The sequence below is a fragment of the Salmo trutta genome, chromosome 4, assembly GCF_901001165.1.
Source record: "Salmo trutta chromosome 4, fSalTru1.1, whole genome shotgun sequence".
Classification (NCBI taxonomy): domain Eukaryota; kingdom Metazoa; phylum Chordata; class Actinopteri; order Salmoniformes; family Salmonidae; genus Salmo; species Salmo trutta.
Genome location: NC_042960.1, coordinates 72677966 through 72697790, shown reverse-complemented (window position 1 = coordinate 72697790; position 19825 = coordinate 72677966). Strand labels below are relative to the sequence as shown.

The 19825-nt window shown below is 42.4% G+C and overlaps 1 protein-coding gene across 3 annotated transcripts; it reads right to left on the bottom strand.

Moving 5' to 3' along the window:
• Window positions 1-7210: 7210 nt before the first annotated feature.
• On the bottom strand, window positions 7211-19825 carry lrrc61 (leucine rich repeat containing 61). Of its 3 annotated transcripts, none has more exons than XM_029751999.1 (9): window positions 19407-19825; window positions 15108-15206; window positions 14664-14810; window positions 14281-14338; window positions 11143-11228; window positions 10411-10476; window positions 10240-10308; window positions 7900-8025; window positions 7211-7468 (listed from the first exon to the last, which is right to left on the bottom strand). In XM_029751999.1, exons 1-9 carry the CDS (start codon window positions 19435-19437, stop codon window positions 7362-7364), a joined length of 789 nt encoding a protein of 262 aa, XP_029607859.1. In that variant the 5' UTR covers window positions 19438-19825; the 3' UTR covers window positions 7211-7361. The 3 variants fall into 3 exon arrangements, with proteins under 3 accessions (XP_029607859.1, XP_029607858.1, XP_029607860.1); XM_029751998.1 differs by having other exon boundaries at window positions 14281-14341; window positions 19407-19824; XM_029752000.1 differs by having other exon boundaries at window positions 14281-14341; window positions 15114-15206; window positions 19407-19824.

Below are 19825 nucleotides of genomic sequence, written 5' to 3'. Positions count from 1 at the left end.
CTCGAACCCTCGACTTTCTATCTCCGCGTTTATAAACCCAGGCTCGTTACAGTATTGTTTGTTCTTTATCAGACGCCGTAGCCAATAGGCCTACACTTCCTCCTCAAATCATTCAGGATTTCATAGGTAACTTTACAATTTAGTCGCGCAATTTTTACATCTAAGATGTTTGGTGCAGTATTTTTCAATGACCAAAAAAAAGTCATGAAAACGACTCGTATCTCGTTGAATGACCGGACTGTTGATCAGTCACGGAAAGGTGTAGACCACCGACCTCGTTCTGGCTCCAGAAAGAAAGGTCTTGTCCCCGAACAGCGAGGTATTCACTCTGGCCTGATGACAATCCCCAAATGTCATTACACTTTTTGGTGTTTTATTTAACAAATGTCTCTTTCCATTCCCCAGTGTTTGGAGTTTGGAAAATATATTGCGAGTGGAGGAATGTGTGCAGGTAGCCTAGTAAAGTACTGTAATGAAACGGCAGGGAGCAGGTCTCGAACCCTTGACCTTCTAGCCCGAAGTCCAGCGCGCTATCGACTGTGCCGCAAAAGCATGCTCAAACGGCAGAGTCGATATCCCCGTTTATAACCCCAGGGTCGTTACAATACCTTTAAAGTGATTGTTTGACAATCCCATGGGGGAAATCATGACTGGTTGTGTTTATACCACAATAAAAGGTAATACATTTGAAAAGCTAAATGACAAAACTTTATTACTCGGCCCACAGAGAAGATATTGAATTGATAGGGACTGTAAATATAACTATGATTAGGTCCCATGGCCTGCCGGCCCATTAGGCAGCCGCCTACAGCAGCATTTTCCAACAACACATAACACCTCACAATAGTCTGCACCAAAACAATGATATCTTCTCTCACCTAGTGGCATGAGCGCTGTTTAGGGGAGTGCTGATGCTGCCCCATGATAAACAGTGGTCGCTAAATATTTAGCTTGTCCGTTCCCAGCGCGCCTCTCCAGGCTGCCGGTGGAGAGACTCAGCGCTGTGACGCTCCAACAACGCTCCATAACATGGATTTAACATGAGTGATGTAGCAGATGGAGGAAACGGTAGAAAGAGTAGTAGTCTATCTGGTTGTTCTGTAACCCATAGACCACATGTACCATCATGTCATGAGACAGACACGGTTTCAATCATTAACTTATTAATGAGGAGAGAGAGTGCAGGAGAAAGTCAACTAAAAAGGCAAGCGGGCAGACATCAGCTTTAGAGCGACTGAGGCATAATCAACTGTGGGCGGCAGGTAGCCTAGTGATACAAATAAAATAAATAAAAAATCTGTCGTTCTGCCCCTGAACAATTATGGCAGCCCCATGCAGCTCTCTGATTCAGAGGGGTTGGGTTAAATGTGGAATGACACATTTCATTTGTAGGCTTTCCCTAATCAAACAGGGGTGGACAGCAATTAGTGCTGAAAGTAATTTGTCTTCATTTTTATCCACTTCACTAACAATTGGATTGTGTTTCTTCTTATAAAAAAAGGAGGTAGGCCTACCTGTTTGACAGACCCAGTTATGCTATCCATACATTTGTCAGTATAGATAATATAAAGCCTTCTATAACAATGTTTAAACTCTTTGATGCCTTATGCTAGAAACAAGCTTTAACATGCATATGGGGATATTGATTTGTCTCTATGACATTCTGAAGCTGCCCTCAATATTCGAGGAAACAAAAAAAAAACAGACTTTGCTATTCTGTCCCTATTAATTGAGCTTTTCACTTTCTAAAAAGAGATGTTTAAACCCAGGCAGCTGTTAGGGAAGCATTTCTGTTGTTGGGTTATGCAACCAATGGAGGAGTAGCCAGCGGTTAAAGCTAACTTTTTCTGCGTGAGGTCGAGCCTCTGTCTGGGTGGAAAGGTAACTTCATATAGTGTCATGCTTAGATTCATAAGGATGTCTAATATTTAATTATTAGCAAAAATGTCAACCGTTTCGTTGCAAACAAGACACTCTGGTTTGACATGGGAGAAATATGGTAAGAAAGCCTAATATTCTATCCATTCCTCCCTGAAACTTCTATTGTCATTATCCACCTTTCTGTTGAGACTTTTTCAGAGCAACATTTTCTCTTGATTGCAAGCTGCTTTCCCTAATCAACGCACAAAGAAATATAAAAAAATAATTTAATAGAGACATTGATGATATCAGTGTAACCAGAAAAACTTGAGGAACTCCATTCAAGAGAGAAAACTATTGTAGAAAGAACGAGACTAGCTACATTATAAACCACTAGGGTATAGGCCTATCAGGTACTATGAGACTTGCTACATTATAAACCACTAGGGTATAGGCCTATCAGCTACAACTCTCCTCATGTTCCTGAGCCAATGAGAGGCAGGTACTGTGAGACTAGCTACATTATAAACCACTAGGGTATAGGCCTATCAGCTACAACTCTCCTCATGTTCCTGAGCCAATGAGAGGCAGGTACTGTGAGACTAGATAGGCCTATACCCTAGTGGTTTATAATGTATCTAGTCTCACAGTACCTGCCTCCCATTGGCACAGGAACATGAGGAGAGTTGTAGCTGATAGGCCTATACCCTAGTGGTTTATAATGTATCAGCTACAACTCTCCTCATGTTCCTGAGCCAATGGGAGGCCGGTTCTGTGGCTCTGTAGGACATAGGCTATGAGGTGAGTCAGTGAAAGCACAACAATGATGGGCTACAACAAGGGCTACCTAGCGAACATTTTTGGAAAAATGACTTGTGTCATGCACAAAGTAGATGTCCTAACCGACTTGCCAAAACTATAGTTTGTTAACAAGAAATTTGGGGAGTGGTTGAAAAACTAGTTAATGACTCCAACCTAAGTGTATGTAAACTTCCTACTTCAACTGTATGTACAGTACTAGTCAAAAGTTTGGACACCTACTCATTCAAGGGTTTTTCTATATTTTTACTATTTTCTACAATGTAGAATAATAGTGAAGACATCAATACTATGAAAGAACACGGAATCATGTAGTAACCAAAAATGTGTTAAATCAAAATATATTTAATATTTGAGATTCTTCACAGTATTTTCAGTCTCCTGGGGAGGGTGTTGTCGTGCCCTCTTCACGACTGTCTTGGGGTGTTTGGACCATGATAGTTCGTTGGTGATGTGGACACCAAGGAACTTTAAACTCTCGACCCGCTCCACTACAGCCCCGTCGATGTTAATGGGGGCCTGTTCGGCCCATCTTTTCCTGTAGTCCACGATCAGCTCCTTAGTCTTGCTCACATTGAGGGAGAGGTTGTTGTCCTGAAGATCATGATTAGGTGCCTATTGGAGTCAGGTGTGTTAGCTGGGGCTGAGGCAAAACTGTGACACCAATCAGGCCCTTGAGGACTGGAATTGCCTTACCCACTGGCCAACGACATGACACTAGGAACGCCGCTTCTGGATGAGCGTTTTCCTGTTTGCTTATGGCCTTATACAGCTGAATGCAGCCTTAGTGTCAGCATCGGCCTGTGGTGGTAAATAGACGGCTACGAATAATATAGATGAGAACTCTCTTGGTAGATAGTGTGGTCTACAGCTTATCATGAGATACTCTACCTCAGGCCAGCAATACCTCGAGACTTCTTTAATATTGGACATCACAGCACCAGGTGTTATTGACAAATAGACACACATCTCCACCCCTCGTCTTACCAGACGTAGCTTCTGTTTTTCCGGTGCACGGTAAATCCCGGCCAGCTCTATATTATCCGTGTCGTCGTTCACCCACGACTCGGTGAAACATAAGATATTACAGTTAATGTCCCGTTGGTAGGATAATCTTGATCGTAGGTCATCGATATTATTTTTCCAATGATTGTACGTTGGCCAATAGAACGGATGGCTTTCTCAGAAGGCATCTCAACCTCCACCCCCTTTTTCTCCAACGTTTCTTCACGCAAATGATGGGGATTTGGGCCTGTTCCCGAGAATCCGATAAGAGATGGGTTGTCAATTGGCGAGTCGACACAAACATAAAACGTCATTAATTCATACAGTATGAGAATTGAGAAACACTAGTCTTCGCCACAACAGGGCCAACTGAGCTAGTTAATAAGCAGGTTGTGTGTGTCTGTGTGTGAATCTATCTATCTATCCCCAACAACCAAAAAAACTGCATAAATAAAAAGGTCTGTTAACAAAACCAGCAATTCCACCTGTTTATTAGTCATTTTAATGCCTGATAGTATTTCCCATGTACTGCCAGTGTTGGCCTTATTAATGGTATCAAAACAAGTAGAAACAATTCAATCAAACCAAGCTGTGCAGACTTAATTCACTACATAAGCAGCACTCCCAATGCCAGCATAATAAAACATGGGACACAAAACACTTCCCCATCAATGATGAAGTAGTGCAATGTGGAAAAGCTTTGATAACGTCGCTAGTTTTAATACAATAGTAACAAGTGACTAAGTTGTATTGTAATAGCAGCATGGCTCAGCATCACCAACACACAGCACTGTGCATAGCGAGCACAGTCAACACCTAAGTGGTGGTCAATATGGATCCACATCTGTGCCCATTGTCTTACGCCAGGTGGAGTCACTCCGATGCACCGGTCGTCCCACAACCGACGATAGGGGGACTCAGAACGTTATCTGATGTAAGAGTTTGTAGAGGGTAGGAGTCTGTAGAGGGTAGGAGTCTGTAGAGGGTAGGAGTATGTAGAGGGTAGGAGTCTGTAGACGTGGGTAGGAGTCTGTAGACGTGGGTAGGAGTCTGTAGAGGGTAGGAGTCTGTAGACGTCTGTAGAGGGTAGGAGTCTGTAGAGGGTAGGAGTCTGTAGACGTCTGTAGAGGGTAGGAGTCTGTAGAGGGTAGGAGTCTAGAGGGTAGAGGTCTGTAGAGGGTAGGAGTCTGTAGAGGGTAGGAGTCTGTAGAGGGTAGGAGTCTGTAGATGTCTGTAGTGGGTAGGAGTCTGTAGAGGGTAGGAGTCTGTAGAGGGTAGGAGTCTGTAGAGGGTAGGAGTCTGTAGACGTCTGTAGAGGGTAGGAGTCTGTAGAGGGTAGGAGTCTGTAGACGTCTGTAGAGGGTAGGAGTCTGTAGAGGGTAGGAGTCTGTAGAGGGTAGGAGCCTGTAGACGTCTGTAGAGGGTAGACGTCTGTAGAGGGTAGGAGTCTGTAGAGGGTAGGAGTCTGTAGAGGGTAGGAGTCTGTAGACGTCTGTAGAGGGTAGGAGTCTGTAGACGTCTGTAGTGGGTAGGAGTCTGTAGAGGCTAGGAGTCTGTAGAGGGTAGGAGTCTGTAGAGGGTAGGAGTCTGTAGACGTCTGTAGAGGGTAGGAGTCTGTAGACGTCTGTAGTGGGTAGGAGTCTGTAGAGGCTAGGAGTCTGTAGAGGGTAGGAGTCTGTAGAGGGTAGACGTCTGTAGAGGGTAGGAGTCTGTAGAGGGTAGGGGTCTGTAGTGCTAGCCTGTACCCTCTGTAGGCTACACAGGTAGGTAAACTCTTAGAAAAAAGGGTTCCAAAAAAGTCCCCATAGGAGAACCCTTTTTGGTTCCAGGTAAAACCTTCTGTGGAAAGGGTTCTACCTGGAACCAAAGAGGGTTCTCCTATGGGGACAGCCGAAGAACCCTTTTCGGTTGAAGATACCACCTTTTTTTCTAAGAGTGTAGTATTGGCTAGACTCAATGGGGTAGGAGGCTTTTCATTGGCTAGACTAGACCCAATGGGATAGGAGGCTTTACATTGGCTAGACTAGACTCAAGGGGGTAGGAGACTTTACATTGACTAGACTAGACCCAAGGGGGTAGGATACTTTACATTGACTAGACTAGACCCAAGGGGGTAGGAGGCTTTTCATTGGCTAGACTAGACCCAAGAAGGTAGGAGGCTTTACATTGACTAGACTAGACCCAAGGGGGTAGGAGACTTTACATTGGCTAGACTAGACCCAAGGGGGTAGGAGGCTTTACATTGGCTAGACTAGACTAGACCCAAGAAGGTAGGAGGCTTTACATTGACTAGACTAGACCCAAGAAGGTAGGAGGCTTTACATTGACTAGACTAGACCCAAGGGGGTAGGAGGCTTTACATTGGCTAGACTAGACCCAAGGGGGTAGGAGGCTTTACATTGACTAGACTAGACCCAAGAAGGTAGGAGGCTTTACATTGACTAGACTAGACCCAAGAAGGTAGGAGGCTTTACATTGACTAGACTAGACCCAAGGGGGTAGGAGACTTTACATTGGCTAGACTAGACCCAATGGGGCAGGAGGCTTTTCATTGGCTAGACTAGACTCAAGGGGGTAGGAGGCTTTACATTGGCTAGACTAGACTAGACCCAAGGGGGTAGGATACTTTACATTGGCTAGACTCAGGGGGGTAGGAGGCTTTACATTGGTTAGACTAGACCCAAGGGGGTTGGAGACTTTACATTGGCTAGACTAGACCCAAGGTGGTAGGACACTTTACATTGGCTAGACCCAAGGGGGTAGGAGACTTTACATTGGCTAGACTCAGGGGGGTAGGAGGCTTTTCATTGGCTAGACTCAGGGGGGTAGGAGGCTTTTCATTGGCTAGACTAGACTAGACTCAAGGGGGTAGGAGGCTTTTCATTGGCTAGACTCAGGGGGGTAGGAGGCTTTTCATTGGTTAGACTAAACCCAAGGGGGTTGGAGACTTTACATTGGCTAGACTAGACCCAAGGGGGTAGGACACTTTACATTGGCTACACTAGACCCAAGGGGGTAGGAGGCTTTTCATTGGCTAGACTCAGGGGGGTAGGAGGCTTTTCATTGGCTAGACTCAAGGGGGTAAGAGGCTTTTCATTGGCTAGACTAGACCCAAGGGGGTAGGAGGCTTTTCATTGGCTAGACTAGACCCAAGGGGTTAGGAGACTTTACATTGGCTAGACTAGACCCAAGGGGGTAGGAGGCTTTACATTGGCTAGACTAGACCCAAGGGGGTAGGAGGCTTTTCATTGGCTAGACTAGACTCAAGGGGGTAGGAGGCTTTTCATTGGCTAGACTCAGGGGGGTAGGAGGCTTTTCATTGGCTAGACCCAAGGGGGTAGGAGGCTTTTCATTGGCTAGACTCAGGGGGGTAGGAGGCTTTTCATTGGCTAGACCCAAGGGGGTAAGAGGCTTTTCATTGGCTAGACTAGACCCAAGGGTAGTTATGTATCCTCTAGGTGTCACTATGCAGCACTGTCTGCAACGTAACGCTGAGCACGGCAAGGTTCTGGCACTGGGTCAAACATTCGGATATAAAACAACATCATTTAATCCAAATACATGAAGCCATGACATCGTTTCATGTAAGTAACACATATCACACAAACACACTTCACAATCAATGTTGCCTGTTGTAAACGGCATTTTTAAACAGAGTACTGCTTTGGTGCACATTTTTAAACAGAGTACTGCTTTGGCTGGTTCTTGAGGCTCAGAGATCTCTCTGTCTGTGAGATGACATGTGTTGCTCTGTTGTTCAGCAGTCTGCATTCATGAAGGACGTCTGTAGGGAGATCAACAACAACAAAAAAATCAGTCGTTAGTTACATTTTCTCCAAGATTGTCAAACCCTAAATCAGGCATTAGAAAAATGGGAAGCTAGTAAAATGTACAGTATTGTATTAGTCCACATACAGTCCATTTAAAGGGATACTTCAGGATGTTGGCAATGAGGCCCTTCGTCTACAGAGGCAGATGAACTGGTGAAGTAGTTTAGCGAGCCAATGCTAGTTAGCTACTTCCTTCAAACTGCAAGCAGAGACATAAAAATGGTTTCCAGGAGTTCATCTGACTCTGGGGAAGTAGATAAAGGGCCTCATTACCAACATCCTGAAGTATCCATTAAAACATTGACATTTTATTCATTTAGCAGACACTCTTATCCAGAGTGAGTGCATACATTTTCATAATAACATAGTATGGATTAATTCTTACCATTGAACTGTTTGTAGGCCTCGTCTATAATGGAGTTGTTGGATCTCTTGATCTCCCAGAAGTCGTTGTCGACCCAGGGCTTACAGCCAGGCAGCTCTGGTAACTGGCCATTCCTATAGAAACCAGCTGAACAGGGACATAAGAGGACCTTCTGGGTCAAACACTATTTTACCGTTTTCAAATATACAGTGCCTTCAGAAAGGATTCACACCCCTTGACTTTTTCCACGTTTTGTTGTGTTACAGCCTGATTTTTTGAATATGATGTTTAATATGATTTTTGAATGACTACCTCATCTCTGTACGCCACACACACAATTATCTGTAAGGTCCCTCAGTCGAGCAGTGAATTTCAAACACAAAGACCAGGGAGGTTTTCCAATGCCTCGCAAATAAGGGCTCCTATTGGTAGATGGGTAAAATTTAAAAAAAAAGCAGACATTGAATATCCCTTTGATTACACTTTGGATGATGTATCTACAAAGATACAGGCGTCCTTCCTAACTCAGTTGCCAGAAAACAAGGAAACTGCTCAGGGATTTCACCATGAGGCCAATGGTGACTTTAAAACAGTTAGAGTTTAATGGCTGTGATAGGAGAAAACAGAGGATGGATCAATAACATTGTAGTTACTCCACAATACTAACCTAAATGACAGAGTGAAAAGAAGGAAGCCTGTACAGAATACAAATATTCCAAAACATCAACACTGTTTGCAATAACGCACTAAAGTAAAACTGCCAAAAATGTGTCAAAGCAATTTACTTTTTGTTCTGAATACAGTGTTATGTTTGGGGCAAATCCAATACATTACTGAGTACCACTCCTCATATTTCCAAGCATAGTGGTGGCTAAATCATGTTATGGGTATGCTTGTCATCATTAAGAACTGGGGAGTTTTTCAGGATAAGAAAGAAACTGAATAGAGCTAAGCACAGGCAAAATACTAGAGTAAAACCTTGTTCAGCATGTCCCAGACACTGGGAGATTAATTCACATTTCAGCAGGACAATAACCTAAAACACAAGGCCAAATCTACACTGGAGATTAATTCACCTTTCAGCAGGACAATAACCTAAAACACAAGGCCAAATCTACACTGGAGTTGCTTACCAAGAAGACAGTGAATGTTCCGGAGTGCCAGAGTTACAGTTTTGACTTCAATCTGCTTGAAAATCTATGGCAAGACTTGACAGAGCTTGAAGAATTGTCAAAAATATTGTACAATCCAGGTTTGCAAAGCTCTTGGAGACTTACCCAGAAAGACTCACAGCTGTAATCACTGCCAAAGGGGATTCTAACATGTATTGACTCAGGGGTGTGAATACTTACGTAAATTAGATATTTATGTCTTTTATTTTCAATAAATTTGCTAAAATTGTATTCTGTGAAGATGGGTGAGAAAAAAAGTATATTTAATAAACTTTGAATTCAGGCTGTAACAACAAAAAATAAGTCGAGGGGTATGAGTACTTCCTGAATGCACCGTAACTTCAGCAAGGAGCATATGTTCACGCCATTTCAATATTTTAGTTGTTTTATTAATTTAACCTTTATTTAACTAGGCAAGTCAGTTTTAAGAACAAATTCTTATTTACAATGATGGCCTACCAAAAGGCAAAAGGCCTCCTGCTGGGACGGGGGCCTGGGATTAAACATAAAAATACAGGACAAAACACACATCACGACAAGAGAGACAACACAACACTACATAAAGAGAGACCTAAGACAACAACATAGCAAGGCAGTAACACATGACAACACAGCATGGTAGCAACACAACATAACAACAACATGGTAGCAACACAACATCGTAGCAACACAACATGACAACAACATGGTAGCAACACAACATGACAACAACATGGTAGAAACACAGCATGGTAGCAACACAACATGACAACAACATGGTAGCAACACAACATGACAACAACATGGTAGCAACACAACATGACAACAACATGGTAGCAACACAACATGACAACAACATGGTAGCAACACAACATGACAACAACATGGTAGCAACACAACATGACAACACAGCATGGTAGCAACACAACATGACAACACAGCATGGTAGCAATACAACATGACAACAACATGGTAGAAACACAACATGACAACACAGCATGGTAGCAACACAACATGGTAGCAGGACAACACATGGTACAAACATTATTGGGCAAAGACAACAGCACAAAGGGCAAGAAGGTAGAGACAACAATACATTTGGCTTCTCAAAAGTGTAATCTCAGATCGAGTCAAAGAGATGCAAATAGACAATGACCTTCTTCTCTGTTCTGAAAATGTCTAATAGTTTCAAGCTCATTGAAATAAATACCTTTGATAGTTTCATCAATGTCTTTGCATAATTTATATAAGTCACTCCCACGTCCAACCACTCTTTCACCTAAAACAGAGCATTGGACAGGATAGATCATTGTTACTTGACAAACAAACAATATACCATAAAACCTCTAATGAAACCTGGAATGAATAGAAAATGTCTCACCATCCAACACTCTGATGTTTGGGAACATCTCCAGAAGAATGTTTCTGTAGGACGAGTTCTTACAAACTAAAAACCCAATCAGATGTCAGTATATAAACAGAACCAGATGATCAGTCTATAAACAGAACCAGACGATCAGTCTATAAACAGAACCAGATGTCAGTCTATAAACAGAACCAGATGATGTCAGTCTATAAACCCAACCAGACGATGTCAGTATATAAACAGAGCCAGATGATGTCAGTCTATAAACAGAACAAGATGATGTCAGTCTATAAACAGAGCCAGATGATGTCAGTCTATAAACAGAACCAGACGATGTCAGTCTATAAACAGAACCAGACGATGTCAGTCTATAAACAGAGCCAGACGATGTCAGTCTAGAACCAGAACCAGATGTCAGTCTAGAACCAGATGATGTCAGTCTATAAACAGAACCATATGATGTCAGTCTAGAACCAGACGATGTCAGTCTATAAACAGAACCAGACAGAACCAGAACCAGATGATGTCAGTCTATAAACAGAACCAGACGATGTCAGTCTATAAACCCAACCAGACGATGTCAGTCTATAAACAGAACCAGATGATGTCAGTCTATAAACAGAGCCAGATGATGTCAGCCTAGAACCAGAACCAGGTGATGTCAGTCTATAAATAGAACCAGATAATGTTGTAGTAGTGCACTAGTTAATAGTTTCTAAAAAACATAAATGTAATGGAATGACTCACCTGGGTTGGTGTAGTTATAGGTGTTGTCTTTCAGGCGAATATTCTCCAGCTTCCTCAACGACTGAAGGCAGTGGATGTTGTCAATACTTTTGATGATTAAAAACAAACAAAGTTTAATTTCCCAAAAAGCCTCCAGACTGATCATTCTAAAGCAAGAGGTTTTAAGACCATGTTGATGCTCAACCATACCATTCACATTGCAAGACTGTGCACCTAAACTGTTATGGACCTGTTATTAGACCTGTTATTGGACCTACACTGTTATTGAACCTGTTATTAGACCTGTTATTAGACCTGTTATTGGACCTGTTATTAGACCTGTTATTGGACCTGTTATTGGACCTGTTATTGGACCTGTTATTAGACCTGTTATTGGACCTGTTATTGGACCTGTTATTAGACCTGTTATTGGACCTACACTGTTATTGAACCTGTTATTGGACCTGTTATTGGACCTGTTATTGGACCTGTTATTGGACCTGTTATTGGACCTGTTATTAGACCTGTTATTGGACCTGTTATTAGACCTGTTATTGGACCTGTTATTGGACCTGTTATTGGACCTGTTATTAGACCTGTTATTGGACCTGTTATTGGACCTGTTATTAGACCTGTTATTGGACCTGTTATTGGACCTGTTAATAGACCTGTTATTAGACCTGTTATTGGACCTGTTATTAGACCTGTTATTGGACCTGTTATTAGACCTGTTATTGGACCTGTTATTGGACCTGTTATTGGACCTGTTATTAGACCTGTTATTGGACCTGTTATTAGACCTGTTATTGGACCTGTTATTGGACCTGTTATTAGACCTGTTATTAGACCTGTTATTGGACCTGTTATTGGACCTGTTATTGGACCTGTTATTGGACCTGTTATTGGACCTGTTATTAGACCTGTTATTGGACCTACACTGTTATTGGACCTGTTATTAGACCTGTTATTGGACCTGTTATTGGGACTGTTATAGACCGTTATGGACCTGTTTATTGGACCTGTTATTGGAGACCTGTTAATTGGACCTGTTAATTGGGACCTGGTATTAGACCTCGTTTAATTGGGACCTGTTATTGGGACCTGTTATTGGACCTGTTATTAGACCTGTTATTGGACCTGTTGTTGGACCTGTTGTTGGACCTGTTATTAGACCTGTTATTGGACCTGTTATTGGACCTGTTATTGGACCTGTTGTTGGACCTGTTATTGGACCTGTTATTGGACCTGTTATTAGACCTGTTGTTGGACCTGTTATTGGACCTGTTATTGGACCTGTTATTGGACCTACCTGGTTATTAGACCTGTTATTAGACCTGTTATTAGACCTGTTGTTATTGGACCTGTTACTGGACCTGTTATTAGACCTGTTATTAGACCTGTTATTGGACCTGTTATTGGACCTGTTATTAGACCTGTTATTAGACCTGTTATTGGACCTGTTATTGGACCTGTTATTGGACCTGTTATTGGACCTACACTGTTATTGGACCTGTTATTGGACCTGTTATTGGACCTGTTATTAGACCTGTTATTGGACCTGTTATTAGACCTGTTATTAGACCTGTTACTGGACCTGTTATTAGACCTGTTACTGGACCTGTTATTAGACCTGTTACTGGACCTGTTATTAGACCTGTTATTGGACCTGTTATTGGACCTGTTATTAGACCTGTTATTGGACCTGTTATTAGACCTGTTATTGGACCTGTTATTAGACCTGTTATTAGACCTGCTATTGGACCTGTTATTAGACCTGTTATTGGACCTGTTATTAGACCTGTTACTGGACCTGTTATTAGACCTGTTATTGGACCTGTTATTAGACCTGTTATTGGACCTGTTATTGGACCTGTTATTGGACCTGTTATTAGACCTGTTATTGGACCTGTTATTAGACCTGTTATTGGACCCGTTATTGGACCTGTTATTGGACCTGTTATTAGACCTGTTATTAGACCTGTTATTAGACCTGTTATTGGACCTGTTATTGGACCTGTTATTGGACCTGTTATTGGACCTACACTGTTATTAGACCTGTTATTAGACCTGTTATTGGACCTGTTATTGGACCTGTTATTAGACCTGTTATTAGACCTATTATTGGACCTGTTATTGGACCTGTTATTGGACCTGTTATTGGACCTGTTATTGGACCTGTTATTGGACCTGTTATTGGACCTGTTATTAGACCTGTTATTGGACCTGTTATTAGACCTGTTATTGGACCTGTTATTAGACCTGTTATTAGACCTGTTATTGGACCTGTTATTAGACCTGTTATTGGACCTGTTACTGGACCTGTTACTGGACCTGTTATTAGACCTGTTATTAGACCTGTTATTGGACCTGTTATTGGACCTGTTATTGGACCTGTTACTGGACCTGTTATTAGACCTGTTATTGGACCTGTTATTAGACCTGTTATTGGACCTGTTATTAGACCTGTTATTGGACCTGTTACTGGACCTGTTACTGGACCTGTTATTAGACCTGTTATTAGACCTGTTATTAGACCTGTTATTGGACCTGTTATTGGACCTGTTATTGGACCTGTTATTAGACCTGTTATTGGACCTGTTATTGGACCTGTTATTAGACCTGTTATTGGACCTGTTATTGGACCTGTTATTGGACCTGTTATTAGACCTGTTATTAGACCTGTTATTGGACCTGTTATTGGACCTGTTATTGGACCTGTTATTAGACCTGTTATTAGACCTGTTATTAGACCTGTTATTGGACCTGTTATTGGACCTGTTATTGGACCTGTTATTGGACCTGTTATTAGACCTGTTATTGGACCTGTTATTAGACCTGTTATTGGACCTGTTATTGGACCTACACTGTTATTGGACCTGTTATTGGACCTGTTGTTGGACCTGTTATTAGACCTACACTGTTATTGGACCTGTTATTGGACCTGTTATTAGACCTGTTATTGGACCTGTTATTGGACCTGTTATTAGACCTGTTATTGGACCTGTTATTGGACCTGTTATTAGACCTGTTATTGGACCTGTTATTAGACCTGTTATTAGACCTGTTATTAGACCTGTTATTAGACCTGTTATTGGACCTACACTGTTATCAGTACCTACACTGTTATCACAGTACTGTAACTAGTAAATACATATTTACCTGGATATGAGGTTCCCAGCCACATTTAGACTCTGTAAACTATCACAGCTGGAAATGTCTTCTGGAAGCAGACAGAACATAAAAACATTTAAAGCTGGAATCGTTAATGGAGAAACTGCCATGTTCGTTTGGGATATTACAACACCTCAGTTCGTCAACAAAAACAAAAACAATAAAGGCGTTAGGACGACCAGTGGCGCTGTTTCCCCTGATGGGGATTTCATCTTTAAAAGATGACCATCATAGTGGACCACCAATCTGACATCTCCACACCGTCACACTTGACTTGTACTATATCTGTATTATAATAGCACAATGGAAACAGTGAACGAATGGATCCCATGACAGTTTCACATGCAGTTGTGTCTTGTAATATTCTGTACCTAAGTTAGAGATCCTGTTGGCTGACACATTGAGTATCTGTAGAAGTCTCAGAGAAGAGAGCGGAGCCAGATTAGTGATGTTGTTACCAGACAGATCCAGTCTCTCCAGATTTATACAGTCCCCGATACAGCCTAGATCATAGATCCCTGGAGAACAGACAATCATAGGACAAACTCTCTTGTTACAAAACCTTCACAACCAGCTGATCCTGGAAAACACACATAGCCATCACCACCACACGTTAAACGAAAGGGCTTTACAATGAAGCTACAATATCAAGTTGGCAACAAACTCATGATGTGAAGCAGCCAAGATGAAGCTAGAGAGCGAGACTTGTGTTATTCTAGAGAGAAAGAAGTACGACGACGACAACAACAAACTCTTCTAGCTAGTGTTTGGTTCTGGCTCGATTACAAGGTGACAATGACGTAATCTGATTTTACCGAGACCTCGGAGCTTCAGGAACAGAATAGATTCTAGATCAAACTCTCCCGTCCGGGACTTCAGCAGCACAGCCGTCACCTTGGAGACTCTTTCGGTTTCTGGGGTATAAAGGAAGAGAAGAAGAACACTAGTTAACCTATCAGAGTGGAGGATATCAAATCAAATCCTATTTGTGACATGCTGAATACAACAGGTGTAGTAGACCTTACAGTGAAATGCTGAATACAACAGGTGTAGTAGACCTCACAATGAAATGCTGAATACAACAGGTGTAGACCTTACAGTGAAATGCTGAATACAACAGGTGTAGTAGACCTCACAGTGAAATGCTGAATACAACAGGTGTAGTAGACCTTACAGTGAAATGCTGAATACAACAGGTGTAGACCTCACAGTGAAATGCTGAATACAACAGGTGTAGTAGACCTTACAGTGAAATGCTGAATACAACAGGTGTAGTAGACCTCACAGTGAAATGCTGAATACAACAGGTGTAGTAGACCTTACAGTGAAATGCTGAATACAACAGGTGTAGTAGACCTCACAATGAAATGCTGAATACAACAGGTGTAGTAGACCTCACAATGAAATGCTGAATACAACAGGTGTAGTAGACCTCACAGTGAAATGCTGAATACAACAGGTGTAGTAGACCTTACAGTGAAATGCTGAATACAACAGGTGTAGTAGACCTCACAGTGAAATGCTGAATACAACAGGTGTAGTAGACCTCACAGTGAAATGCTGAATACAACAGGTGTAGTAGACCTCACAGTGAAATGCTGAATACAACATGTGTAGACCTTACAGTGAAATGCTGAATACAACAGGTGTAGTAGACCTCACAGTGAAATGCTGAATACAACAGGTGTAGTAGACCTTACAGTGAAATGCTGAATACAACAGGTGTAGTAGACCTCACAGTGAAATGCTGAATACAACAGGTGTAGTAGACCTTACAGTGAAATGCTTACTTTCAAGCCCTTAACTCTTATTTTTCTTAAAATTGCATTGTTGGTTAAGTAAAAAATTGAAAATAAAAGTAAGAAATGATTCAACTGCAGCAGTAAAATAACAATAGCGAAGCTATATACAGGGGGTACCGGTACAAAGTCAATGTGGAGACTATATACAGGGTGTTACGGTACAGAGTCAATGTGGAGGCTATATACAGGGGGTACCGGTACAGAGTCAATGTGGAGGCTATATACAGGGGGTACCGGTACAAAGTCAATGTGGAGACTATATACAGGGTGTTACGGTACAGAGTCAATGTGGAGGCTATATACAGGGTGTTACGGTACAGAGTCATTGTGGAGGCTATATACAGGGTATTACGGTACAGAGTCAATGTGGAGACTATATACAGGGTGTACCGGTACAGAGTCAATGTGGAGGCTATATACAGGGGGTACCGGTACAGAGTCAATATGGAGGCTATATACAGGGGGTACCGGTACAGAATCAATGTGGAGGCTATATACAGGTGGTACCGGTACAGAGTCAATGTGGAGGCTATATACAGGGGGTACCGGTACAGAGTCAATGTGGAGGCTATATACAGGGGGTACCGGTACAAAGTCAATGTACGGGGGCACCGGTTAGTCGAGGTAATATGTACATGTAGGTAGAATTATTAAAGTGACTATGCATAGATAATAAACAGAGTAGCAGCAGTGTAAAATACGGGGGAGGGGATGGGGCAATGCAAATACTCTGGGTAGCCCTTTGATTAGCTGTTCAGGAGTCGTATGGATTGCAGGTAGAAGCTGTTAAGAAGCCTTTTGCTCTCTGGTACCACTTGCCGTGTGGTAGCAGAGAGAACAGTCTATGACTAGGGTGGTTCGAGTCTGACCATTTTTAGGGCCTTCCTCTGACTCCGCCTGGTATAGAGGTCCTGGATGGCAGGCAGGTGAGCTCCAGTGATATACTGGACCGTACGCACTACCCTCTGTAGTGCCTTGTGGTCGGAGGCCGAGCAGTTGCCGTACCAGGTAGTGATGCAACCAGTCAGGATGCTCTCGATGTTGCAGCTGTAGAACCTTTTGAGGATCTGAGGACCCATACCAAATCTTTTCAGTCTCCTGAGGGGGAATAGGTTTTGTCGTGCCCTCTTCATGACTGTCTTGGTGTGCTTGGACCATGATAGTTTGTTGGTGAGGTGGACACCAAGGAACTTGAAGCTCCCAACCTGCTCCACTACAGCCCTGTCGATGTTAATGGGGCTGTGCTCGGTCCTCTTTTTCCTGTAGTCCACAATCATCACCTTAGTCTTGATCATGTTGAGGGAGAGGTTGTTGTCCTGGCACCACACAGCCAGGTCTCTCTTGATGATTGTGTTGGGGTCGTGCCTGGCCATGCAGTCATGACTGAACAGGGAGTACAGGAGGGGACTGAGCACGCACCACTGAGGGGCCCCAGTGTTGAGGATCAGCGTGGCGGATGTATTACCTATCCTTACCACCTGGGGGCGGCCCATCAGGAAGTCCAGCCCCAGCTGCAAAGGGAGGTGTTTAGTCCCAGGGTCTTTAGCTTAGTGATGAGCTTTGAAGTTACTATGGTGTTGAACGCTGAGCTGTAGTCAATGAATAGCATTCTCACATAGGTGTTCCTTTTGTCCAGGTGGGAAAGGGCAGTGTGGAGTGCAATAGAGATTGCATCATCTGTGGATCTGTTGGGTCGGTATGCAAATTGGAGTGGGTCTAGGGTTTCTGGGATAATGGTGTTGATGTGAGCCATGACCAGCCTTTCAAAGCACTTCATGGCTACGGACGTGAGTGCTACGGGTCTGTAGTCATTTAGACAGGTTACCTTAGTGTTCTTGGGCACAGGGACTATGGTGGACTGGATGTATCCAAATAAATGTCACTAGAAAACAGCTTAAACAAATGCAACTACTTTGCTGTTATTCTGGCTGCATTTTTTGACGTGACTAAGTTAGCCATAGTTGGCTAGCTAGCAAGCAAGGGATAAGAATGTTGCCAGCGAGTATGGAACATTTAGAATGAACGACTGGGTCGCGGCTCTGGCAACCGAACCAATAGAACGAACGACCTTCCGGCTTGTGTAGCAACCCTAGATTTGCGTCTGAACTATATCTTGTGGAAGGATGAAATAGTATAAATAAATTAATCAAATTAATGTTTAATGAAAATATGTCAATTATTATTTGAATATGTTGGTAACCTGTTGTATAAAATTGATAATGCCCTCAAAGCCGAGGTTTGGAGGATATATATGGACCATATGGTGAATGCACCAATCTGTAAGTCGCTCTGGATGAGCGTCTGCTAAATGACGTAAATGTAATATTGGCATGGTTTACTGGCCCTCCACCTCGGCCTAATAACACCCGTGCCAATATATCCTCCAAACACCGGCTTCTTCAGCATTATCACTTAAGTAGAGTACAGTACAATACAGTACAGGAAAGTACAGTATGTGCTGTAGTAAACTATACTCTATTGTAGTCTGCTCTGTACTGAACTGCACTATGATGTCCAAACTTGTGAAACATGAGGACAATGACATTCAAACTCATATTTATGCATTTTTGTGCAGTACAGATCAGGGACCCATGATGTAATTACATTACCAGGTGCAAATCCACTTCACTCAATAACCAAAAGAGATTTGTTCAAACTCAAGGTGGCATGTCATAGCTGACACCCCATTCTTTCTGCAGACATCTTTCAATCTTAATTCAGAGCATTTTTGGAAAACGTGTTGGCATAAAAACCTGGGGCTGGGGATTTTACCATAATTCTGTTATCAAAGTCTACATTTGCACAGTCCTTCCACTAAATTCGTTTTTGTAACGTTTTCAGTGGAAATGTTAAAGTAGTCCTTATGAATAGAGTTGTATGGTTTGTTAAGCTTTGAAATCAATGGTTGTAAAACGTAATGCCGTTTCCAGCTCCAAAACAGTGCTGACTACTATTCTGTCTGGGGGCAAATAATTACATGATTTCATTGTAGCTTGCTGGTTACATGGCTAAGACTTAGCCTACACGGCTACCAAGCAAATACAGAGCAATTCATGAATTATGAATGAGTGACTGGACGAATAATGATACTGTATCAATGATGGCATAATAATCAACTAAGCTTTAGGAAGAAAACGTTGTTTGCTATCCGTTATGGTTAAAAATAACGTTAGTTGAGCTGGGTTTAATCAAGTGATTATGCAGTAGCATAACGTTAGCAAGTGGATGTCCAGGCAGCAGGCTACTGTTGCTCTGTTATGGTTAGCTAGCTAGCTAGCAACAAGCCATCCATCCATCTAGCTATGAACTTACCTTGATCTTTCATGTCTCTCTTTGAATCCATCCTTATAAAGTTAGGTTAGTTAGCTCATGTACTGAACATAGAACTGGATAGTGATTTCTTTGGGAATTGTGAGTGAAATGGTCATCTGTCCTTGATTTCGCAGGACAGCTGACGAAGGTAATGCTAGCCAGTGCAGGATTAGCTAGCTAGCACGGTGGCTAACATAATGCCTAGTTGCACACTTGTTGGAAGAAAATGTTTTCCGCAAACGTTACTACTCAGTTAAAACCGAAGCGAGCCACAATACACTATATTACTGTTATATTACTATTATATTACCCTGACTCCCTCTGGTTATCCACTCCGACCAGAGCACAGAATAACTGTTGCATTTTACGAATGCGCAACGCCCGTTCAATATGACCGGTGTCAGTAAACATCGGCAAAA